Source organism: Littorina saxatilis, linkage group LG8 (genome assembly GCF_037325665.1).
Source record: "Littorina saxatilis isolate snail1 linkage group LG8, US_GU_Lsax_2.0, whole genome shotgun sequence".
Taxonomy (NCBI): Eukaryota; Metazoa; Mollusca; class Gastropoda; order Littorinimorpha; family Littorinidae; genus Littorina; species Littorina saxatilis.
Window position 1 is genome coordinate 40213789 of NC_090252.1, and position 23305 is coordinate 40237093.

General features: G+C 41.2%; 1 protein-coding gene across 3 annotated transcripts; it reads left to right on the forward strand.

The window, feature by feature from the left end:
* Nucleotides 1-253: 253 nt before the first annotated feature.
* Nucleotides 254-23102, forward strand: LOC138973523 (uncharacterized). 3 transcript variants are annotated; one of them, XM_070346234.1, is made up of 7 exons: nt 254-574; nt 14618-14778; nt 15296-15400; nt 17983-18144; nt 19366-20099; nt 20512-20827; nt 21785-23102. In XM_070346234.1, the coding sequence occupies exons 2-7, from the start codon at nt 14644-14646 to the stop codon at nt 22019-22021; spliced, it is 1689 nt and encodes a 562-aa protein (XP_070202335.1). In that variant the 5' UTR covers nt 254-574; nt 14618-14643; the 3' UTR covers nt 22022-23102. The 3 variants fall into 3 exon arrangements, with proteins under 3 accessions (XP_070202335.1, XP_070202337.1, XP_070202336.1); XM_070346236.1 differs by having other exon boundaries at nt 15314-15400; XM_070346235.1 differs by lacking the exon at nt 254-574 and adding an exon at nt 8937-9620.
* Nucleotides 23103-23305: the final 203 nt, after the last annotated feature.

Below are 23305 nucleotides of genomic sequence, written 5' to 3' on the forward strand. Positions count from 1 at the left end.
GAAGGCATTCTACCTAATAACGGCTAAAATATCAAAAACCTTCAATCCAACAGCACCTAGGCATGTAGTGTAAACACTCACAGATCTAACAAGACCATTCTCAGAGAGCAACATTGCCTAATACTACCATAAATGGATGTTTTGTCCGCGAATTTTGGCGTGTGGGAACCGAGTGGGAACCGAACACAAAGGGTCAGGGCACCGGACACAAAGCGTAGGGGAACCGTCACAGTGTCACCGGTGTGATGCTGATAGGAATGGCTGGGAGCAATCAACATTGACAACGAGCAGATAGCAGACATAATGTCGCTACTGCAAGCAAGCTGCCGATCTGTCTCTCTTTGTCGGTGCACTGTATGACTTTTATAGCTGTGTTGTTCAGCTTATCGAAAAGTGTCTGTGTTTATTGTGTTTTCTTCCGCGAATTTGAGATGTCACAGCTGGGTAAGGGAAGTAATCTACACAACGAGCAGAAAACGGACAAAATGGCGCTGTGCTTGCAGGTTGCGAATCATCCTCGTCGTTCTCCCTACATTGTTGCACACTATAACTGTGTTGTTCACCTTTTCAAAAGGTGAGTGTGTGTGGGTGTGTGTGTGTGTGTGTGTATGTGTGTGTGTGTGTGTGTGTGAACCCAGTCTCTCTATCCACATCTCTCTCTCTCTCTCTCTCTCTCCCTCCCTCCCTCTCTCTCTCCCTCTCTCTCTCTCTCTCTAGTTTCATGTGGAAATCTGCGAGGGCGTGATTGAAGACTATAATTATTCCCTCCAGCGTGTGTGAGTGGTGACTGCCACGTACTCCGTGTAATCTGCCCGCTTCGCCTGAACGGTGTTGTGTTTGTGTCAGGCTGACTGAACTCGTTTGTTTCAACTCGAGTGTCAGCGCAGAGGTGCGTGACGCTATTGTGAAACTTTACCATAGTGTTGCAAGACTGCCGGCATAAATTTGTTGTTTGTGTTTATAGTTTGACCTGACTCTCGTTTTGCTTTTTTCGTGACAGTTGTTGTTTTGCTTTTTTCGTGACAGTTGTTGTTTTGCTTTTTTCGTGACAGTTGTTGTTTTGCTTTTTTCGTGACAGTTGTTGTTTTGCTTTTTTCGTGACAGTTGTTGTTTTGCTCTTTTCGTGACAGTTGTTGTTTTGCTCTTTTCGTGACAGTTGTTGTTTTGCTCTTTTCGTGACAGTTGTTGTTTTGCTCTTTTCGTGACAGTTGTTGTTTTGCTCTTTTCATGACAGTTGTTGTTTTGCTCTTTTCATGACAGTTGTTGTTTTGCTTTTTTCGTGACAGTTGTTGTTTTGCTCTTTTCGTGACAGTTGTTGTTTTGCTCTTTTCGTGACAGTTGTTGTTTTGCTTTTTTCGTGACAATTGTTGTTTTGCTTTTATCGTGACAGTTGTTGTTTTGCTTTTTTCGTGACAGTTGTTGTTTTGCTTTTTTCGTGACAGTTGTTGTTTTGCTCTTTTCGTGACAGTTGTTGTTTTGCTTTTTTCGTGACAGTTGTTGTTTTGCTTTTTTCGTAACAGTTATTGTGTATGTGTTAGTTATTATTGTGTGTGTTTATTCCTTGTTTTATTATGCTCAGTGTTGGTCATTTAAATGTGTATCACCTCTATAATAAGGTTCATGATGTATGTGCCTTCCTTGAAAAAGCGTCTCCGAATTATCATTTATTTGGTATTACTGAATCAAGATTAGATTCCAGGGTTTCCGATAATGATATCGCGATTGTTGATTATTGTGTTGAAAGGCGAGACCCAGAAATACAAGGGCAGACCGGAATCGCGGTATATATTCATGACTCAATTAAACACATTACGCGTAGACGCATAGACCTGGAACCCAGCGCAGTAGAATTCATTTGGTTAGAACTCAAACCCAGTAAATCAATGGCCCCTCAATTCGTGTGTTTTCTTTATAGAAATCCTGCGGCAAATTTTGAGTGGTATAATCATTTTGTACAAATGTTAGACAATGTTTATAGTAAGAGCAAACACAATGCTGACGTTATGCTACTTGGCGATTTTAACATAGACATGTTAAAGTCCCATCCCAGCTGGGAATCAACTACTCAGTTATTTGGGCTTAAACAGCGTGTAAACGGTCACCCACAAGGATAACTTCAACGACATCTACATTGCTCGATCATATTTATACGAATAACCCGGACACAGTCTTAGGTGCCTGTGTATCCGACCTTAGTGTAAGTGATCATAGTCCTGTAAGCTGTTCCAAATTGATGAAGTTACCCAAGGCAGAATCAAAAGGTCACACATATATTTCATACAGGTCTTTTAAACATTTTAATCAAGGTCTCTTCTTTAATGATTTGAATTGTACACCTTTTGCTTCTGTGCTTAATTATACTGATCCTAACGAGGCACTTGAAGCCTGGTATTCCCTCTTTATCGATGTGGTAAATCGACATGCACCGGTGAGGCGGAAACGAGTAAGACATCCTAAACTTCCTCCCTGGTTAACCATTGATATCATCAAAGCAATGGCGTATCGCGACCAGTTGAAGACAAACAAAATATTTGAAGATTATAAAAAAGCGCGTAACAGAGTAAAGAATCTTGTGAGAAACGCGAAGCGATCATATTTTGATAAACTTGTGGGTAACAGCAAAGATGTTTCAAAAGTCTGGAGCGCCCTGAACACTTTTTTTAAAAGGCAACTCCTCAAAAAATAGTAGTATTCCTCAAAATATAAAGGCCAACGACTTTAACGATTATTTTTTGTCCGTTGCTGAATCACTGGTAGATTCTCACTCAAAATCTCCAGGTACAGAACCACATTCCTGTTGTGAACGCTTGCAGATGCTCTGTGATGAAAAATTAAGAAACACGGATGCGTTTGTTATTCCGATAATGGCCATCCATGAAGTTGGCCAGTACATAGCAAGGTTAGAAAATAAAAAGTCTTCCGGACTTGATGGAATAAGTAATAAATTATTAAAATTGTCTACTCCTTATATAGTAGAGTCTCTGACTTATGTTTATAATTTATGTATTCAACACAATGTTTTTCCAAAAGAATTTAAAAAAGCGAAAGTCATACCTTTGCCAAAGAAAAAAGGTTCTCAAGACTTAAATGATTTTAGACCTATATCTTTGTTATCTGTATTATCTAAGCCTCTTGAAAGGCATGTTCAGAAACATCTGGTTACTTATTTGGAGGACCACAATCTCTTGCATCAACTTCAGTCTGGTTTTCGCTCTCAACATTCATGTAACACTGCCCTTGCCAGATTAACTGATTCATGGTACTCATCCATTAATAGGTTAGACATTTCTGGTGATGTTTTCTTGGACCTAAAAAAAGCTTTTGACCTCGTGGATCACGAGATCCTTCTACAGAAATTAAAATGTTATTTGAACAGTTCAAGCACTGTCCCTTTTTTTTTTTAACTCTTATCTTAGAGAGAGGGTTCAATCTGTATACGTACACGATACGTACTCTTCTCAGGGCACTGTGAAATGTGGAGTGCCACAGGGGTCTGTTTTGGGACCTGTATTATTTTGCATCTATATAAATGATTTGCCCTTGTACCTACAGTCTGAATCTGTTGAGTGTCATATGTTACATGCAACAGGAAAAAGCCCTGCACAAATTCAAGACAAATCACAACAGAGCCTAAACGATGTTTCTGAGTGGTGTTCTGCAAATCGTATGCTTATTAATCCAGTAAAAACAAAGTCTATGATAATCAGCACTCGCCAAAAACATCAACTTTCAGAAATGACTCTGAGTCTGTCCCTAAATGAGCACTCCATTGAGCAAGTAGCTGAGCACCGTTTACTGGGACTTACTGTTGATAATAATCTCAAATGGCAGACTCACATCAATGGAATCTGCAAAAAAATTGCTATAAACCTGGGTTTTTTGTCAAAGTTACAAAGCATTATTAATCTAGACACAAGAAAACTATTTTACAATGCCCACATAAAACCCCATATTGATTATGCTTCCATAGTATGGGACGGGTGTAGTGAAGTTCACTTGAAGAAGCTGAACTCGCTCCAGCGTAGAGCTGCTAAACTAGTTCTGCCCAGTCCATTTCTTTCTACAAAGGAAAAGATGAAAAGTATTGGGATGTTAAGCTTAAAAAAGCAGCTTTTGTATAATAAATGTTCATTTATGTATAAAGTCGTCAAGGACGCCCCAACACACCTTATACAACTCTTCAATTCATCTCCGTCATATTATTCACACACTCGAAATAACCTTGCCTTGTCAAGGCCCCGCATCGATTTGTTTAAAACTAGTTTTTCTTATTCTGGTGCGTTCCTTTGGAATTCACTACCTGTAAATATCAAGTCATGTCTATCATTTTCCTCTTTTAAAAGACAGCTCCGAAAGCACCTCTCTAACGACTAAATCGGTGTACACTTTGTGCGAGTGTGTGTGAGGATGTGTAAAAGAGAAAGTGTATAGTATGCTTCCATTAACAAGCACAATTTTGAATTTTGAATTTTTATTTTGTTATACCTTTCCCTATTTTTTTTAAATTTTTTTATTTATTTATTTTTTTATTTTTTATTTTATTTTTATTTATTTTTTTAATTCTTCATATTTGTTCTTTGTTTCATGTGTGTATTATAGTAGGGACTAGCTGTAAGAAAGGACCATATGGACCTAATGCTATCATCCCTCGGTAATAAAGTTTTCGAGTTCGAGTTCTCTCTCTCTCTCTCTCTCTCTCTCTCTCTCTCTCTCTCTCTCTCTCTCTCTCTCTCTCTCTCTCTCTCTCTCTCTCTCTCTCTCTCTCTCTCTCTCTCTCTCTCTCTCTCTCTCTCTCTCTCTCTCTCTCTCTCTCTTTGCGTGTGTGTGTATGTGTGTGTGAGTATATGTGTGTGTGTGTGTGTGTGTGTGTGTGTGCTTGTGTGTACCAGTGCACTCTCTCTATCTCTCCCTCCATCCCTCTCTCTCTCTCTCTCTCTGCTTCTGTCTCTGTGTGTGTCAGTGTGTGTGTGTGTGTGTGTGTGTGTGTGTGTGTGCGTGTGTGTGTGTATGTATGTGTGTGTGTGTGTGCACACGCGCGCGCGCGTGTGTGTGTGTGTGTGAGTGTGTGTGTGTGTGTCAGTGTGTCATGACAGCCTGTAGTCTTTTTTCTCTCGTTCGCTATGACAGCCAGGAGTCAAATATCTTGTCAGTATAGGAACAAGGGACTGCAGGTGAGAAGAACACAAACAAGATAACAGTACTGGCGAGTACATTTGCACTGTTATCTTGATCTTGACTGTGTTTGTTGATCCGCTATTGATATCGCGAGGTGGGGGTGTGCCACGCGTTATCGCATGTCTCGCCAGTGGGACATAAACCGGATCAAGCTAAGTTATCAAGCAACATATGCAGTGCTATTGTGATTTGTGTCAGTTGAGCACACACACACACACACACACACCCACACCCACACCCACACCCACACATACACCGAAATCGCTTCCTTCAGAGCATTGTGAAAGATTAACAAAAATTAAGTCGAGGAAAAATAATTAGTTTTTTTAAGTGATTTTGAATTTCAAGGAGATGAATAGTGCTTGTATTCTTTATATTTGTACGCACACTGAACCGGAATAAACTTTGCTAAGATGTGTGTGCATTCATGCACGCAGTTACGCATGCATCCATGGTTGAACACACATTACTTTTTACATTTAGTCAAGTTTTGACTAAATGTTTTAACATCGAGGGGGAATCGAAACGAGGGTCGTGGTGTGCGTGTGTGCGTGCGTGCGTGCGTGTAGAGCGATTCAGACCAAACTACTGGACCGATCTTTATGAAATTTGACATGAGAGTTCCTGGGTATGACATCCCCGAACGTTTTTTTCCTTTTTGTGATAAATGTCTTTGATGACGTCATATCCGGCTTTTCGTGAAAGTTGAGGCGGCACTGTCACGCTCTCATTTTTCAACCAAATTGGTTGAAATTTTGATCAAGTAGTCTTCGACGAAGCTCGGACTTCGGTATTGCATTTCAGCTTGGTGGCTTAAAAATTAATTAATGACTTTGGTCATTAAAAATCTGAAAATTGTAAATAAAAATATTTTTTTCTAAAACGATCCAAATTTACGTTCATCTTATTCTCCATCATTTGCTGATTCCAAAAACATATACATATGTTATATTTGGATTAAAAACAAGCTCTGAAAATTAAATATATAAAAATTATTATCAAATTTTTTTTTCGAAATCAATTTAAAAACACTTTCATCTTATTCCTTGTCGGTTCCTGATTCCAAAAACATATAGATATGATATGTTTGGATTCAAAACACGTTCAGAAAGTTAAAACGAAGAGAGGTACAGAAAAGCGTGCTATCCTTCTCAGCGCAACTACTACCCCGCTCTTCTTGTCAATTTCACTGCCTTCGCCATGAGCGGTGGACTGACGATGCTACGGTCTTGCTGAAACATTGCATTGCGTTCAGTTTCATTCTGTGAGTTCGACAGCTACTTGACTAAATATTGTATTTTCGCCTTACGCGACTTGTTCTTCTTCTTCCTCTTTCTTCTTCTTCAGCTACTGACTGATCGATAAACTGATTTCGAGTCCTTCCGCGTGATAAATGTGACACGCCCATAATAATCAGTAGTAGCACAAACCTTTTTCTTACAAGTAAGATGATCCTCGCGTGGTACTTTCCAACCTACCCTAGCGACCACCTCTCGAAAGCGACCACCTGCACTCACAACGACCACTTCCAAGCGTCTCAGACGAGTTTTCCGTCTATGTTATTCACATTTCCATAGCGACCACACCTGCCTATTACGACCACGGTTGGTCGGTCCCTTGGGGTGTCGTTATAGGCAGGTTCGACTGTAGTAGGTATACAGTCTACAGTCATTTAGGTATCTTACGAAGCGCGTGTAGAGTGTGCTGAAGTTCAGTCGCTGGTGTCCAAACGATTTTGCCCACTCTCTGCTCGTAGGACAAACTGGGTATTGATCGACAGTAACATTTTGCTGCTGTCTAGCCTGTCCAAGTTCTTCGCTGTCAGTAAGGGTTTAATAGTAGACCTCACCAACAGCATTAAAAGTCATCACTTATGCAGGTGACTTTCCGCGCAGGGTTGGAGTGGGCAATGCACTCGGTGTGAAGTGAGGAATTGTGATATTTTTTGTTTGGTGGGTAAGTAGTAATCTTAGAGAGAGAGAGAGAGATAGATAAAGAGAGAGAGAGACAGAGAGAGAGAGGGAGTTTGTGTGTGTGCGTGTGTGTGTTTGTGTGTTTGTGTGTGTGTGTGTGTGTGTGTGTGTGTGTGTGTGTGTGTGTGTGTGTGTGTGTGTGACACACAGAGACAGAAAGACAGACAGACAGAGAGAAATACACCCAAAGACAGAGAGAGAGAAACCGAGAGAGAGACATAGATAAAGAGAGAGAGCGAGCGAGAGAGAGAGAGAGAGAGAGAGAGAGAGAGAGAGAGAAAAGAGCGAGAGAGAGGGCGAGAAAGGGGGAGAGAGATATACAGACAGACAGACAGACAGACAGACAGACAGAAACAGAGGTATACCAAAAGTACGAACCAATAAACGAGCGGTTTGACACTCGCGCACGCGGATGCACCCATATTAACATAGCGTAGAGTTATTATATAAGCTTAAATTTCAGACATGTATACGCTTTATAATGCCATTTTATTACTGGCTTTCTATAGATTTTTTGGTACTTAAATCTCCCTATTCCCAACAGTTTCAGTGAATTCTCTTGATAGCATGAGCACAACTTTTTTTGTAATGGCCTTGGCTTAACCCCCGTCAGTGTGTTAGGTGTCTGACAATGTACACCACTGACATGACTTGCACTTAAAGGCCGACTCCACCTCGTGAAAACAATTCCCCTTAGCATCTCAGATCTTGCCAGGCTTTTGCATGGGTTAAGGCCATCCCTCCACTCGGTCAATAAGGCCAACAACAAAAATAGTCTGTTTACGGTAACATAGGCAAAAAAAATAGGGTCGGTAGGTCGGGATTTTTTTTTTATTTAATTTTTTTCCCCAAAAATCATATTTTTAAGTTATATTGCCAAAAAACAAAGATGGTTTTTTTTGGTTTTTTTTCCAAATGCCAAAAAAAAGTCTAGGGTCGCGCGAAAAAAATAGGGTCGGTCGGGATACCGTAAACAGACTATTTTTTTTTTTGGCCTAACCAAAAATGAACAGCCTGGGTGCTCGTTGTGCGCTGTGGTAATTTGTTTAAATGATTAATTTCGTAAAAGGCAGTTTATTGTGCCTTTTTAAAATTAAATACATTCATAAATAATAATAAATAATACATTTATAAAAAAAAAAATCCAACTCACCACAACAACCAGCCGGGGTATTGATTTTTACTATATGACCAAGTGGAGGGATGGTCTTATTCCATGTCAAAGCAAGGCCAGATGTGAGACGGGCCTTTAACTATCAAGCGTTGCATGGTTGAAAAACGACACCATGCAGTGTCATTCACAGCGATAGCAAAGGCATTTTTCACGCTCAGTGATTATCTAGCGCAATCTGACATATAGTGGCTTGGAACATCGACAAAATGATGTGTTTATTTTGTTAATGTTTGTCTTTTCTTTTTCGGACATGTTGTGTATGGCTAAAAAAATAAAGTGCTTAACACGGAAGACATCCGTAGCATAACACGTACGTGTGTGTGCGTGTGTGTGCGTGTTTGTGTGTCTGTCTGTCTGTGTGTATGTGAGTGTGTGTGTGTGTTTGTGTGTGTGTATGTGTGTGTATGTGTGTGTGTGTGTTTGTGTGTGTGTGTGTGTGTGTGTGTGTGTGTGTGTGTGTGTGTGTGAGTGTGAAGAAAATCACGAATAACACTAACAGGCAAAGTTTGACAGTGATATCCTCTACGCTTTTAGAGCGCTTACCAGAGATAATTATAGCGTGACATAGCAAAGTGTGTGGCACGCACTGTGAATTCAGCTCACTGATGACCGAGAATAGTTGACGTTGTAAATCGCAACTAGGGTATTGTTACACTTTACCACTGTCCTTGGACATTGAGGGGTTGTCCAAGTAATCGGCCGGGAGGAAGGAAGCCCGGATAGATGCGACAGGAAAGCACTTAACAGTGCGTCGTATAACCGGTCTGAGAGGGAGATAGTGACCAGATGACAAGTGTGAAGGATCTGAGAAGCCGCCGAAGTATCATAACTCTAGACCAGCATAGCTGAAATTCGACGGGATTTCGCGAAGTTATTGCAAGGTTATGGTTGTCCGTATAGTTGGACCATAGAGGTCACAGGACGAAAGGAACTGAGTAGACCGAGGTCGCCAGTGGAAGGAATTAGTATTCAGATACATTTCCTAGTGAACGGCCATAGACGCTGTGTAATTCTGTGTATGAACAGAGTTAAAATATGTCTATAAGATCTTAATTACATAAGATATAATGAGTGTTTAGTAGGCAGAGCAGACGGTGATTTGAGTCTGCCGGAATATGAACTGTAACTGTTTTTCTGACTACACACGAGCCGTGATTCGATACCAGTAAAGTAGATATCGTGTGCCTGTGAGTTCACGGACTGTTTGTGTATTTCTCTACATAAGTGAAGGGTAGAGGGTTTTGTTAGTGAAATTGTGCACGAGATTGTAATCTCGAGTTGTTTTTGCATCCAAACCTGTGAGTACCCAATTTTTGAATACCTAACATTTATGTTCATGATTGTGTGTATTTGTGTGTATGTTTATTGTAACTGTATAATACAGTGGAGGGAACCTACATTTGGAGTTGTGTTTGTTCCTGTATGATAGCGTACTAGCGCATTTGCATTCATTCACAATGGTGACCCCAAGTTTGTGCCGTAAACGCTAACCTTCTTTTGAAGGAGTCAATAATGAGTTCCTAACTAAAATTGAGTTAAACTTAAAATAGTAACTTAACCAATTTTGCCTTTGTCCATCGTCATATACGTATGTATTGTGTAAGTTATTTTTAGATCAGAAGTAGATAGAATTTTTTTCTCTGTTTTTCTACCTCTCCTTTTCTACCTCTCCTGTGTTCCATATTGGGACGGGTTGAAATGTTGCTGTTGTTGTTGTTTTGATTTACATATTGTTCAGGTTTACATTTCATAGTGTTCATAGTTAAATGAAGAAGTAAAGTTGATAAAGTTGATTAAATAATGTAAAGTTTTGTTGTTCTTTTAAAATTTGTTTTGATTTTTTGACAAGAAATAAGGTTTACTAAGTACCGGGACAGTAATTTATTTTGGAAGATCTAGATAACTTGTGAATGTACTGTAATCGTCTTGAGTGTACCCTTCTCCAGCGTCAAGGGGTGCGGCTATAACTTGTACGTGTATTTCGTGACGCACGCGGGCTCAGTGATCTTTTTCTTTCTGGGAATTTAAAGCGAGTAAATGAGTGCGGTTTGAATGTTATAGCATAGTGCAACTAAGTAGAATAATATTTTAAGGAAGAACTGGTCTGAGTGTGAATAAGCTTCTTTATCTTTAACCTCTTTGCTACCGTTCCTCCTTACACGGGCACTAAGCCATCTTTAGAACCTTTCTGTTCCCGACACTGAACATTGTCTTAAGATAATCTTATAAAAGTTTGGGGGCAGATAGTTGTTGTTGTGCTTATATGTAACCTTGTTTAAGCTTGATTGTTTACATTATAAAATATTGTTATAAATTGTTTGTTTTGGTTTTGACTAATTTTGCTTTTTTGCTTTTGTTTTATTTTGGGCTAAAACCTGAGTAATATAGTAACGTGGTGAGTAGTTACGCAGACTGGTATTTCCTGTGGGACTTAAGTGTTTTGAAGTTTATGAATTTAAGTATTATTATAATCTAGCATACCTACTACTTCCACTTGTGTGGAAATTTTATATTGTATTCATATTATGATTATGTGATGTAATTTTTTTCCCCTCTGAATTGTTCCTCAAGTGTGTAAATCTTAAATAGTTTTTTGGAATTAGAGAATTAAATTTTTTTGGTCATAAAACTTAATTTTTAAAAATTTATTTTGATCATAATTTTTTTTCAATTTCTTTGGTTCATAATTTTTTCTTTTTTTCCAATTTTTTCTATCGGCTGAAGGAAACGTCTTTGCGTTCCCTGATACATCCTTTTTCAATAGCACTTCGCCCATATTATCACCTAACAGTAAATTAAAATGTTACTGTTATTAAAGAACTATGAATCCTTTCCTTAATTTTCTTTTTTCCTTTTTCCCAACTTTCCTGCCTTAGTATTAAGATGTAAAGCTCTTCCCTATTGCTCTTTAGATCATTGTTTGATCCTTGCTACCATCGTACCACTCTATTGGAGTTAAAATGTAACTTGGACATTTTACATGTTTGAATAAACTTGATGTTTTTACTTAGTAGTGTGCCTTGATTTAGTCTACACTATTTGGTCACATTTTTAATTACATTTAACCCCATCCCAATCAGTAGCTCAGTGCCCATTATAGATTGTGTTAGTAGGAATAATAGAACATTTTTGAAATTAATTTTAATGTTTCGAAATTTTTCTTATTATTTTCTTATTCTCCCAATAGTCTTGTTTTCAAGGTTTGTTTGTCATTAATTTTTGTCAAATGTTTTGTGAATACTTGTAAACAGTTATTACACTAGAATAACTTGATATATTGATTGAATTGTTCAAGGAACAACAATCCATATGCTGTCACTGTGAAACAGTGAGTTGGTGTGATAGAATCACAGTGTTGAACAAATATAATTTGTGGAAAGTTTAACTGAAAGACCTCAGTTAAATAGCGGATATTTATTGAAGTCGTGTTCAGATCACGTCGGTTGTGAGTTCAATTTTTGTTTGAGTATTTGTACAGTATTTTTGAAGATGGCGAGCGATTACAAGAATACCAATTTTGATGAATATCTGGCCCAGTCGAAACAACTAGGTATGGCTGGAGAAGCGCAACAGCAATATATTCTGCAGTGCATGGAGAGAGATGAAAGGATCGTGAGTAGGGAAATGGAAAAAATCAAAGCTGAAGCTGAAGCTAAAACGAAGGCAGCTGAAGCTGAAGCTAAAGCTAAGGCAGATGAAGTTGAATTTAAAGCTAAGGCAGCTGAAGCTGAAGCTGATAGAAGGGAAAGAGCTGTAAAAGCTGAAGCTGAAGCTAAATCAAAGGAAGCTGAAGCAAGAGAGAGAGAGAAGACATTAGAAACTTTGAATTACAGAAGTTAGAAATAGAAGCGAGGACTCGTATAGAAGAAAGCAAGAATAAAGAGCAACCTGAACAGCGGGACAGAGAGCAAAAGACCCACCCGAGGAACTATCCTAGGTTACCCATGTTCAAGGAAGCTATAGATTCTATGGACTCGTTTCTTTGTAGATTTGAAGCGCATGCAGAAGCGTTAAGCTGGCCAAAGAAAGATTGGGGAATCCTTCTTAGCGCAGTTCTAGACGGTCAAGCTTTGAATTTGTTTCATACTCTGAATGCAAAGGGAGGACTACAGTACGAGACCTTGAAGGAATGTTTATTGACAAAGTTTCACTGTAACGCAGAAGGTTTTAGACAGAAGTTCAGGTCTGCGAAACCTGAAGTGGAAGAATCCTTTTTGTCATTTGGGACTCGACTGAGACACCTGTTTGATCGTTGGGTACAGCTGAACGCAACGGAGAACACCTTTGAGAGCCTAGCAGAACTAGTGATCCAGGAACAGATGCTGTCTAGTGTAGCGAAAGAGCTAGCCGTGTTCCTACGCGAGAGGAACCCAAAGAAGCTGGCGGAACTTATTGAGTTTGCAGAGAACTATCGCGTGGCACATCCGTCCAAGATACTAGCAGGCAAAGGTGACAACGTAGCTGCATTCAGCGCATCTCAGAACAGAGGAGGTCATACGAACAGAGGCAGTCAGAGGGGTGGCAAAGGCGGTTCTCATTCCAGACAGACTCAAATCGAGAGGACTATCAAGCGGAGATAGACAAGACCAAGAAAGACGCTCACATCACATGTTACAAGTGTGGAATAGTAGGCCACGTCGCAAGAGGATGTAGGTCAGGCTTACAGAGGGGCAAACCAACACTGCTTTGCGCCCGATGAAACAGGAATACACCTGCAGCCAAAAACCGTAGATTTCCAAAGGAACTGTCAACGGCATCCCGGTTAGGGGGAAGAATTTACCCGATGCTCCCCAGCATGTCGTAAGAGGCGACTAACGGATTCTGTTTCTCCTTTTACCCTTGTTAAGTGTTTCTTGTATAGAATATTAGTCAATGTTTGTAAAGATTTTAGTCAAGCAGTATGTAAGAAATGTTAAGTCCTTTGTACTGGAAACTTGCATTCTCCCAGTAAGGTAATATATTGTACTACGTTGTAATCCCCTGGAGCAATTTTTTGATTAGTGCTTTTGTGAACAAGAAACAATTAACAAGTGGCTCTATCCCATCTCCCTCCTTTCCCCGTCGCGATATAACCTTCGTGGTTGAAAACGACGTTAAACACCAAATAAAGAAAGAAAGATTCAGGTGCAGTGACAGCAGGAGTGAGAAGATCGCTGGTTCGCCCAGAGCAGTACACCGGACAGAGCAAGACGACAATCTCCTTCGGAGGAAACAGGGAAACCTTCCCTCTAGCAGTCGTCCCGGTGGAAACAAGTACTTAAACCGGAAACATTTGCTGTTGTGTGATTGACTCACCAGTGATAGACTTAGCCTACTACTAGGAAACCTCGAGAAGATTCATCCTGCACCTGGATTATTTGGAAAAGTGGTGGTCGACGAACCAGAAACACCAGGAGCAGAACAGCTTTCCACAGCTGCTGCAACTACTCGAGCGCAGTCGACACTGGACAAGACAGAAACGAAACCACTCAGAGCTCCAGCAACAAAACTTTCAGTGGACGAAGATGAGTTGAAGAGACTTCAAGGGGCAGATCCAAAACTAAATGCCTACTTCAAGTTTGCTTCCAGCGGGGAATTAAAGAGACAAGGGAAAAATAGTTTCCACTTCGTGTTAGAGAACGGCGTTCTCTACAGAGACTTTGTTACCCCGACCGAGACATATCACCAGATTGCAGTCCCGGAACCACTCGTCGAATCAGTGCTATTTTCCGCCCATGACACTTTAATCTCGGGACACTGTAGCAAGCACTGTAGTGTGTGTGTGTGTGTGTTTGTGTGTGTGTGTGTGTGTGTGTGTGTGTGTGTGTGTGTGTGTGTGTGTGTGTGTGTGTGTGTGTGTGTGTGTGTGTGTGTGTGTGTGTGTGTGTGTGTGTGTATGTGTGTAACGAAATTCACAGAAAACATCTGGAGAGACGTTTGTGAAATGTTACATGTTAATTCTCCTGGATGATATCCGGGGCGCTTTTTTTTCTGTTATGGGTAAAACACATTTTTTAATGACGGATTATCCGCCTTTAAATTATCTTGAGGCGGCACTGTGGCGACCGAATGTTTCAGTTAAATTCATTGACATTTTGTTAAACCATTGTTTAACTCATTCCTGCCCGCTGTGGTTGAATTTCAGCTTCATAGTTTTAAAATGAATTAATTGATTTAAAACATTTCCTCCAATTAAAATGATTGACCCCATAATGTCAGTGTCAATCCTTTAGTTTTAGATCGGCAGATTGACTTAATGTTTTGATATGGCTTGACGCGACTTGTTTATTTACTGTTTTCTCTCCTTCTTTAACAGTCAAGGGTGTCAGAATTGATCAGCCAATGACCTTTTCACGTGAAGCGTGTTGGTTTCCAACTGAAACAATGCGATCTCCATGTCGGAAACAAAAAGGAGTGCTGCTCGCTCTACTGTTTGTTCTGTCGCTCCTCCTGTGGTTTGTCAACATAGGACAGCAAGTGAGACAGTATCTGTTTGTTTTTGTTTGTCTTTAACTCTTCGGCTTCTCTCTATCTCTCTATGAAAGTCTCTGACTTTCTTTCTCTGTCTGTCTGTCTGTCTGTCTGTCTCTCTGTCTGTCTCTCTGTCTGTCTGTCTCTCTCTCTCTCTCTCTCTCTCTCTCTCTCTCTCTCTCTCTCTCTCTCTCTCTCTCTCTCTCTCTCACGGATGTAGTGGTATGATGTTCGCATGCGGAGGGTTATTGGCGAGTTGAGAATAGGCTACATCAGGGTTGTGTCAAAAAAAGTTAGATTTTTACAGAAAAGAGGAGTAAATAGGTTACACACCTCGTGTTATATATTTCCTCGGGAACATTTCCCGGCATTCCCGAGCCTATGGTCCAAGGGTCCCTAGGGAAAATATCTCAGTTATTTTGAACTCTGAAGTGAGTAAGTTGTAATCTCGTTGTATGTATGTGAGAGAAAATAATACGATTATTACATGCATGATGTAATTGGTATAATTAATCAAACACAGGTATGTCAACAATTTCAGCCATTCACAGCGTCGCGTTCGACACGTGACCTTCTATGGCAGGAGCCATGGCCAGAGAGACAGATACACGACACAGACCCTCCGAGTGTAAGCCTGTTTGATTCTTTGATTCACTGAGAGAGAGAGAGAGAGAGAGTGAGAAAGAAAGAGAGAGAGAGAGTGAGAGAGAGAGAGAGAGAGAGAGAGAGAGAGAGAGAGAGAGAGGAAAGAGGGAGAGAGGGAGAGAGAGAGAGGAAAGAGAGAGAGAAGAAAGAGGGAGAGAGAGGAGAGAGGGAGAGAGAGAGAGAGGAAAGAGAGAGAGAGAGGAAAGAGGGAGAGGGAGGAAAGAGGGAGAGGGAGGAAAGAGGGAGAGAGAGAGAGAGAGACAGAGAGACTGCGTTGTGTCGTTATTTCTCATCGTCCATCCTTCACCAAACTCTCATCCCATATCCACCCAAAGACTCAGACCCACCGCAGCAACAACAACAACACACAGTCAGCATATTAGAATAAACGTTTTACAATTTGAAGCGACCCTGCAAAGTAATAGGTTCTATACTGATAACTATGAATGTGCTTTTAAGAACTTTTAAAACAGTAAAGTGTATTTAACAAAAACGACAAGTCTCATATTCCTGCATGTCCATAGTGTTTCATTACTATTTTTTTTCTAACTTCCCCTTTATTACACCCCCGTATATTCGGGGGGGGGGGGGGGGGGTGTGAAGGTTTCACTCTGTCATTCTGTCTGTCTGTCCGCCTATGTATGGGTCAATAGAGCTGAAATTCAGTGTGCAGCTTGGACTTGGGTTACAGACTGTCATGACCAAAAACTAGGTTCCTCAATGTGGCAAAAGAGGATATATGAGCCTCACACGCCTAAACAAAGCTAGCGAGGGAACGAATCGGACGATTAAGGTTTTATTATGAGGACGTGCGTCTCAACCAAACATTTGACGTCGGAATAACTGTTTTGCAATTTAGAACCCATTAACAAATAGTGAAACCTTTATGCAGCAAGCATGGGTGTATACACTTTTTTTGTAATTCTTCCATTGTACATCGCCGTGAGCTCTTTCGAGAAGGCGCGAATCATAAGTGTTCACGATGATGATGATGATGATATGCCGATAATGATGATGATGATGATGTTGATGATGCCGATGATGATGCCGATGATGATGCCGATGATGATGATGATGATGATGATGATGATGATGATGATGATGATGATAATGATGACGGAAATGCCGATGATGATGATGATGATGATGATGATGATGATGATTGTTTAAGTTATTGAGACATCCCAGTGCACTAAGGGATTTATAGAGCAAATCGAGAAAATTCATTATTGAACGAAGCGCATAGCGCTGAGTTCAATACTTATTTTTGAGATGTGCTCTATAAATCCCTTAGTGCACTGGGATTGTTTCAATAACGATATTGTCAGTACCGCCATAGAAAAAAGAAGATTCCAAACGCACATTTTGCAACGCGCATTTGAATAGGCATAACTGTGTGGTCAGGTCGTGTACAGTAAGATCTACTTTTGTGTGGGGTGTCTCAAATGTGTCGGGCTTTCGTCACACGCATTTTAATTTCTGTTGGTAAATTCCAGTGTAGCGTTAATCTGAACAGTGATGATCTTTCAGAGAGACCTCATTTGAACTCGGAGAAAGGACTGTGCTCTTCGTTATTTGCGATTCGAAACCTCCAGTCGAGCTTCGACGGATTGACTGTGCGGAGTGACTCCCCTTGAATTGACTCGAAGCGGGACTCGACGGTTAGCACATTTTCAAAATAAATGTGGCATATTTCTCGTGTTGTATCTTCACTCATCGGGGAGTCTGATACTAAATATGAACGGTAAGAATGCTCTGAACCCTACACGTATTATATCCCCATCGTTTTTTCGTTCACATTTGCCCAACATGTTAATTTGCTGAGCGGGGTTTATGTCGTCTGCTAGGCTAGGGCAATCGAACCACTGCAGTCTGCACTGTGTCTGCACGAATGAGGCAGGCTGGTACTAAGTCTTATATATGGTAAGAACGTTCTGAACCCTACACGTTTTCGATTACGATTGTTCTTGCCTTGAAATAATAATTCGGAAACCATTCATTTACTGAACTGATGTAGTCGTATTTCTGTGTAGTCTGCTACGTATGACAGAGTCGATCGAGTCAGTCTTCCAAACTGGTCTAGCTGGTACGTTATCGGAATAACACTTGTGTTTTCTGTTAGCCGCTGGGAATTGTATACTAACTCATCATTTGGTAATGTGGATGATAAGCTACATGCCACTAACACGGAATATGAGAAGAATCTATGCAAGTCGGCGAAAATTAGATGAAACACAGCGGCTTCTATTTTTAGATCAGTGGCACAGGCACATGCAATCTGCCAGAAAAAAGCCCACTTCTGCTTTAATTGAGAAGCAGGGAATTTATGGTCATTTGGTATTGTGGAGAATATAAGCTACATGTCATTAATTAATTCTGAGGATGAGAGCACAGTCTCGCTTAGGCAAAGGGCGGAAGAATACGCTCTGGAAAAGTTAGCGCACTCCAAGAGTGCGCTAACAGTTTTAGCGCATCGCCATTAGCCAATCAACTGGTTCACATCAGTCATGTGACACCAGTACTTACTGACAATTGTTGTTATCATGATTATTTATTGTTATACAGGGCGTGACCATCGTTCACTACGTGTGGAGTGGCAGGAAGAGGAAGTTCGTTTTCCGCGACTGTCTGAGCCTGTTGAGCGTAGTGCGTGTCCTGCAGCCATTGAAAATCATCTTCCACTATTCCACCATGCCTCAGACAGACTCCTACCACTCCTGGTTACTCGTGAGTACAGATTAATAGATGAATGCCGAAAAAATAACCGGAATGAATTTATTGCTATCGTCATTTATTAGTCTTCTTTTTCTTCTTCTTCTCGTTTGCTGTCATTTGTTAGTCACATCAGAAATAAAATAAAGCCTGCATTGTCCACGCTAGCATGAAACGTAGATGGTAGGTCTCGATAGACAATGCTAGGAAATAACTCTGTCGGGTTTGCATGGGTTCAGGAAGAGTTATTTCTCTTGGAATCATTGAGGCAAGCTTTCCCTTGTGATATCATTGTTCAATCACTAGCGAGAGGCGTGTCTCCACGCATTGTCGGGATCACATGTGCAAACACACCCCTTGCTAGTGATTGGCCTATACAGTCACATGGGAAAGCTTGCCTCAATGTTTCTATTGAGACCTACCAGCCCTTCAACTTATTCTATCATCCTTTTTTGTGTCACATTATTAATAAAATAAAGCCTGTATTGTTCTCGCTAACATGAAACGTAAATGGTAAGGTCTCAATAGACAATATTCGGAAACAACTCTGTCAGGTTTGCATGTGTTGTAAAAGTTGTTTCTCTTGGAAGCATATAGAGGCAAGCTTTCCCATGTGTCATTATAGACCGATCACTCGCGAGGGATGTGTTTGCATACCTGATCCTGACCATGCGTGGAGACACGCCTCTCGCTAGTGATTGGTCAAAAACGTCATGTGGGAAAGTTTGCCTCAATTAAAGCAAGGGTATTCACTCTTTCCCAACCCATACGAACCCGACAGAGTTATTTCCGGACATCGTCAATTGAGGCCTACCGTTTCCGTTTCATGTTAGCGTGGACAATACAGGCTTTATGTTATTTCTGATATGATTACCAACTGACGATAGAAATAAATTCGTTTTACTCTCTTGAAATTGTGTGAGTATAGTGTCGCAAGTAATGGCTATAACGGTAACTTTGGTAATGATTGTGACGAAAGTAAAAAATGATGGTTTCATTTTCAACTGATATTTTAGCTTTCACTCAGAAATTAAAGTACTCAAAAGAATATAACTACGATTGTGTGTTGGCAAGTTTGTATGTTTGTTTGTTTGTTTGTTCGTTTGTTGTTTGTATGTATGTATGTTTGTGTGTTTGTAAGTTAGTTTGATTGTTTCCATTTGCTTAGGTTTGCAACCTTTCTTTTTATTTTCGTGAAACAGATCATGAGTACATGCTTATTTCTTAACACAACAGGAACTTAAGTCATCGATACCTGGACTGGAATTCAAACAAGCAAACTTCGGTTCTTCCGATTTGATGGATATTGCCTTCGAAATTCTACCACCAGAGGGCGGAGTCGTCATCGGAAATGGCGCCGTTTTGTCTCGACCTCCTCCTCACCCCGCCGTTACTCCCATCTCTCTCTTCTCGGCAACCTTCGCATCAGACCCATCACAGGGTATCGTGTTTGCCAGCAAAAGTTTGAAAGAGCTCCCAGCATCAGACTTGAACAAGGCGAAATCAGCGTCAAAGAAACAGTGTGTGCATGTAGATGCGTACGACAGTGACCTCCGCTTAGTTTCGCACGCGCACTGCGTCATCATGGCGTCAGATGTACTACCACGTGACATCTACGCAGAGAAGACTCCATCGGCTGAGCTTGCTCAATGGATTTTTTACGGGAGACGAGCTCTCCAAGTAGCGAAACAGGACTTTAGAAATCCTATTCCAAGGATTTCTCATTACGTTATTCTGGACGGGGGTAAAGACGTGAGCAGCGAGCTGAGATTTCCCCACTTTCTCAACATCCTCAGCGCTTTGTATGTCGGCGGGTTTGAGCGCGTGTACCTGCACGCGGAAACTGCCCCACGTGGTCATTGGTGGGAGGAGCTTGCTGGAGAGAATGTCACTGTGGTCAAGGCCGATAGGCCAAGGTCAGTGTACCAGACGGAGGTCAAGGTCATACAGCACGTTTCCGATGTGTTGAGGTGAGTGCTCCAGTGTTTTAGTTAAGCAGTTGTTGTTGTTGTTGTTGTTGTTGTTGTTGTTGTTGTTGTTGTTGTTGTTGTTGTTGTTGCGAATGTGCAGCTGTGCGTTTGCTTCTTGTGGTGTGCGTCTACTTTGTCATTCTCTCGATATTTTGACGAGAAAAGCCAAAGGATGCTTTCTCCCTTGGGAAAGCGAGCTGCCACAATGTTGGCGTGTCTGATAAGCCAGTTGGTTTTTTCAAGTCGAAATATCACACCATATCCTCAACGTATAACCATTACCTGTAATATCGGCCAACAGGTCTGAGGTAATGTTAAACTTAAAAAGTCCCTTACTACGAGAAATTCTACTTGTATACGCATCTGCACGAATCCGTGCAAGTTATGATTTTTAAAGTTTTTACTGTCGCAGGGCTGAGATTCTCTACAAATATGGAGGCGCCTACCAAGATTTTGACGTGACCTGGACTAAACGGGTACCCGACTGGCTCCTGGCCTACCCGACTGTCATCGACCTGGAGGTGGAGTACAACAAAGCCAGCAGCGATTGGCCCGACATCTTCAACAATGGCGTCATCCTGTCTCGACGTCACGCGCCCTGGTTACGTCACTTCCTGGAAAGCATGCGGGATTACCGTGACGATGACTGGGCGTACAACTCCCTGAGAATGTCTTACAGAACTTTTGAGCACTATCCAGATACTGTTTACATTGATAAGTACTTACAGGTGAGGTTACCGGACTGGCAATTGGCGATGTTGGGAAATACCTCTGTCGGTTTTGTATGGGTAGTGAAAGAGTGAATTGTCTTGCTTTTAGTGAGGCAAACCTTCTACACGTGCTCCTTGTTCACGTGTTTTCTGACCCCCCCCCCCCCTCCCTCACTAGTGACTGGCCTGTAGATGTCACGTGGGAACGTTTGACTCAATAAAAGCAAAAGTGTTTACTCTTTCACAGCCAATACAAACCTGAGTTATTTCCGAACATCGTCTACAGTACAGTTACAGAGGAAGTTGACTGTTTCTTGCAACAACAACAACACAACAACGAAACCCGAGGAACCGCACAGATTCAAACCCACCGCAAAAGGGGTATAACGAGTAAATAACGTTACCAGCGTCTTGCCAAGTTCTGTACGTCCCATGATTCCCTTTTGCTTTGTTTCGCAAGGTTTTGTTTGAAATAGAATGATCGTGGCATTCTATTCTTATACAAACGAAAACAAAATTAAAGAGAAATTCAGTTACCGGTGTTTACTGATGTTTGGAGGAAAATGTTTGGTTGAAGCGAGGTATAAATGCTATTTTTCTTTGCATAGGTAGGAATTTAAATGGGAAAAAATCGTCCAGTTTACGGAACAAGGGAAACAACTGCTTTTGTGCAAATACAAGTTTTCATCAGCAGATGTCAATATTAGCAACAAAGATCCAGGGGAAAGGCGTTGAAAGGATGAAATGGAGTACGGTATAAACAAATCAGAGAAGTGAGAGTGAGATAGATTGATGGAAAGAGAGAGAGAGAGACAGAGAGAGAGACAGAGAGCGTGCATGTGTGCGTGCGCTCGCGTGTTTGTGTAACTCAAATCTCACGCCATACACCTTCTCCTGTTCTTTAGACGTTCTTTTTACGTTTCTTCTTCACTAATAATCGCCTTATAATAATCATTTGTTTCTTCTTTCTGACAGGTGATGTGTGGGGAAACCGTCTGTCATCCTTCATGGGGTGTCTCGTACGATACCAAGGTCCTACCCCTCTCTGCTCCATTCCCTCTGAGGCAAGAGGCTCGATCCTTCCACCTTGGTAGGCCCAGACCGCAAGCATCTCTGGCTTCACTCGACAGCGTCAAACACCCACATGACGTCTTCGCTGACATTGGAAGAATGGTGCTAGAGAAGAGTGGTAGAAAGAATCTGCTTGGCTGACGATTCAACTGTTTTGAGTATGTTAAAGCCTGCTTGAGATTGCGTCATGCACAGCTTAGTGACGTCTTTGCTGACATTGTCATTGACAGAATGGTGCTTGAGAAATGTGATACAAAGGATCTGCTTGGCTGATGATTCAAAACTTTTGAGTAACGCCTGCTTGAGTTTGCGTCATGCACAGCTTAGTGACGTCTTTGCTGACATTGTCATTGACAGAATGGTGCTAGAGAAATATGGTAGAAAGAATCTGCTTGGCTGATGATTCAAAAGTTTTGAGTAAGCATACAGGACTGATGGTGCTTGAGATAAGTGATACATATTAGAAAGAGTCTGTTTGGCTGATGATCCAACTATTTTGAGTAAAGCCCGCTTGAGATTTCGTCATACACAGGAGTGACGTATTTGCTGATGCATGTATTGGAAAACTGGTGCTCGAGAACAGTTATAGAAATAATGTGCTTGGCTGATGATGATTCAACCATTTTGAGTAAAGCCTACTAGAGATTGCGTCACACACGCGAGTGACGTCTTAGCTGACATTGGCAAGCTGGTACTGGAGTCGCGGAAGGGATCCGCGTGGCTAATGATTCAACTGTTTTGAACACAGCCTACTTGAGATCAGGAGTGACGTTCTTGCTAACCTTGGATAAATAAGGAAACATTTACATGTAAAAAGAGTGTTTGGCTGATGATTCAACTATTTTGAGTACAGCCTACTTGAGATTGGTTATACACACGAATGACGTCTTAGCTGACATTGGCCAACTGGTGCTGGAGAAAAATGATATAAAGTATCTGCTTGGCTGATAATTCAACTGTTTTGACGAAAACATGATACTTAAAGGGATCCGACACCGATCAATGCACAGCGTAGTGACGATTGCGAACAAGTTCCGTAACTCATATCTTCCGGGGCTTACCTCCCCCTATTTTCATGATCCCCTAAAACAAATGAGTTTGCTTGCCCTCGTGTCCTTCCTCTTTTTCTTTTGCTCCTGTGTCATTATGACGTCAAACCTACAATAACGTCACGGAACACGTAAAAGAAAGTCCATGTTTCTGGTCCAAGACGTTCCACCTATTACAAGTCTCGGTCACTATGCTTGCCAAGAATCTTTCATTCTTTGTGCGTGGTTGTGAGTGCGTGTTCGTTTCTGTGTTTGCAGGTGTGTGTGTATGTGTGTGTGTGTGTGTGTCTGTGTGTGTGTATGTGTGTGTGTGTGTGTGTCTGTCTGTCTGTTTGTGGCGTGTCTGTCTGTGGCGTGTCTGTATGTGTGTATGTGT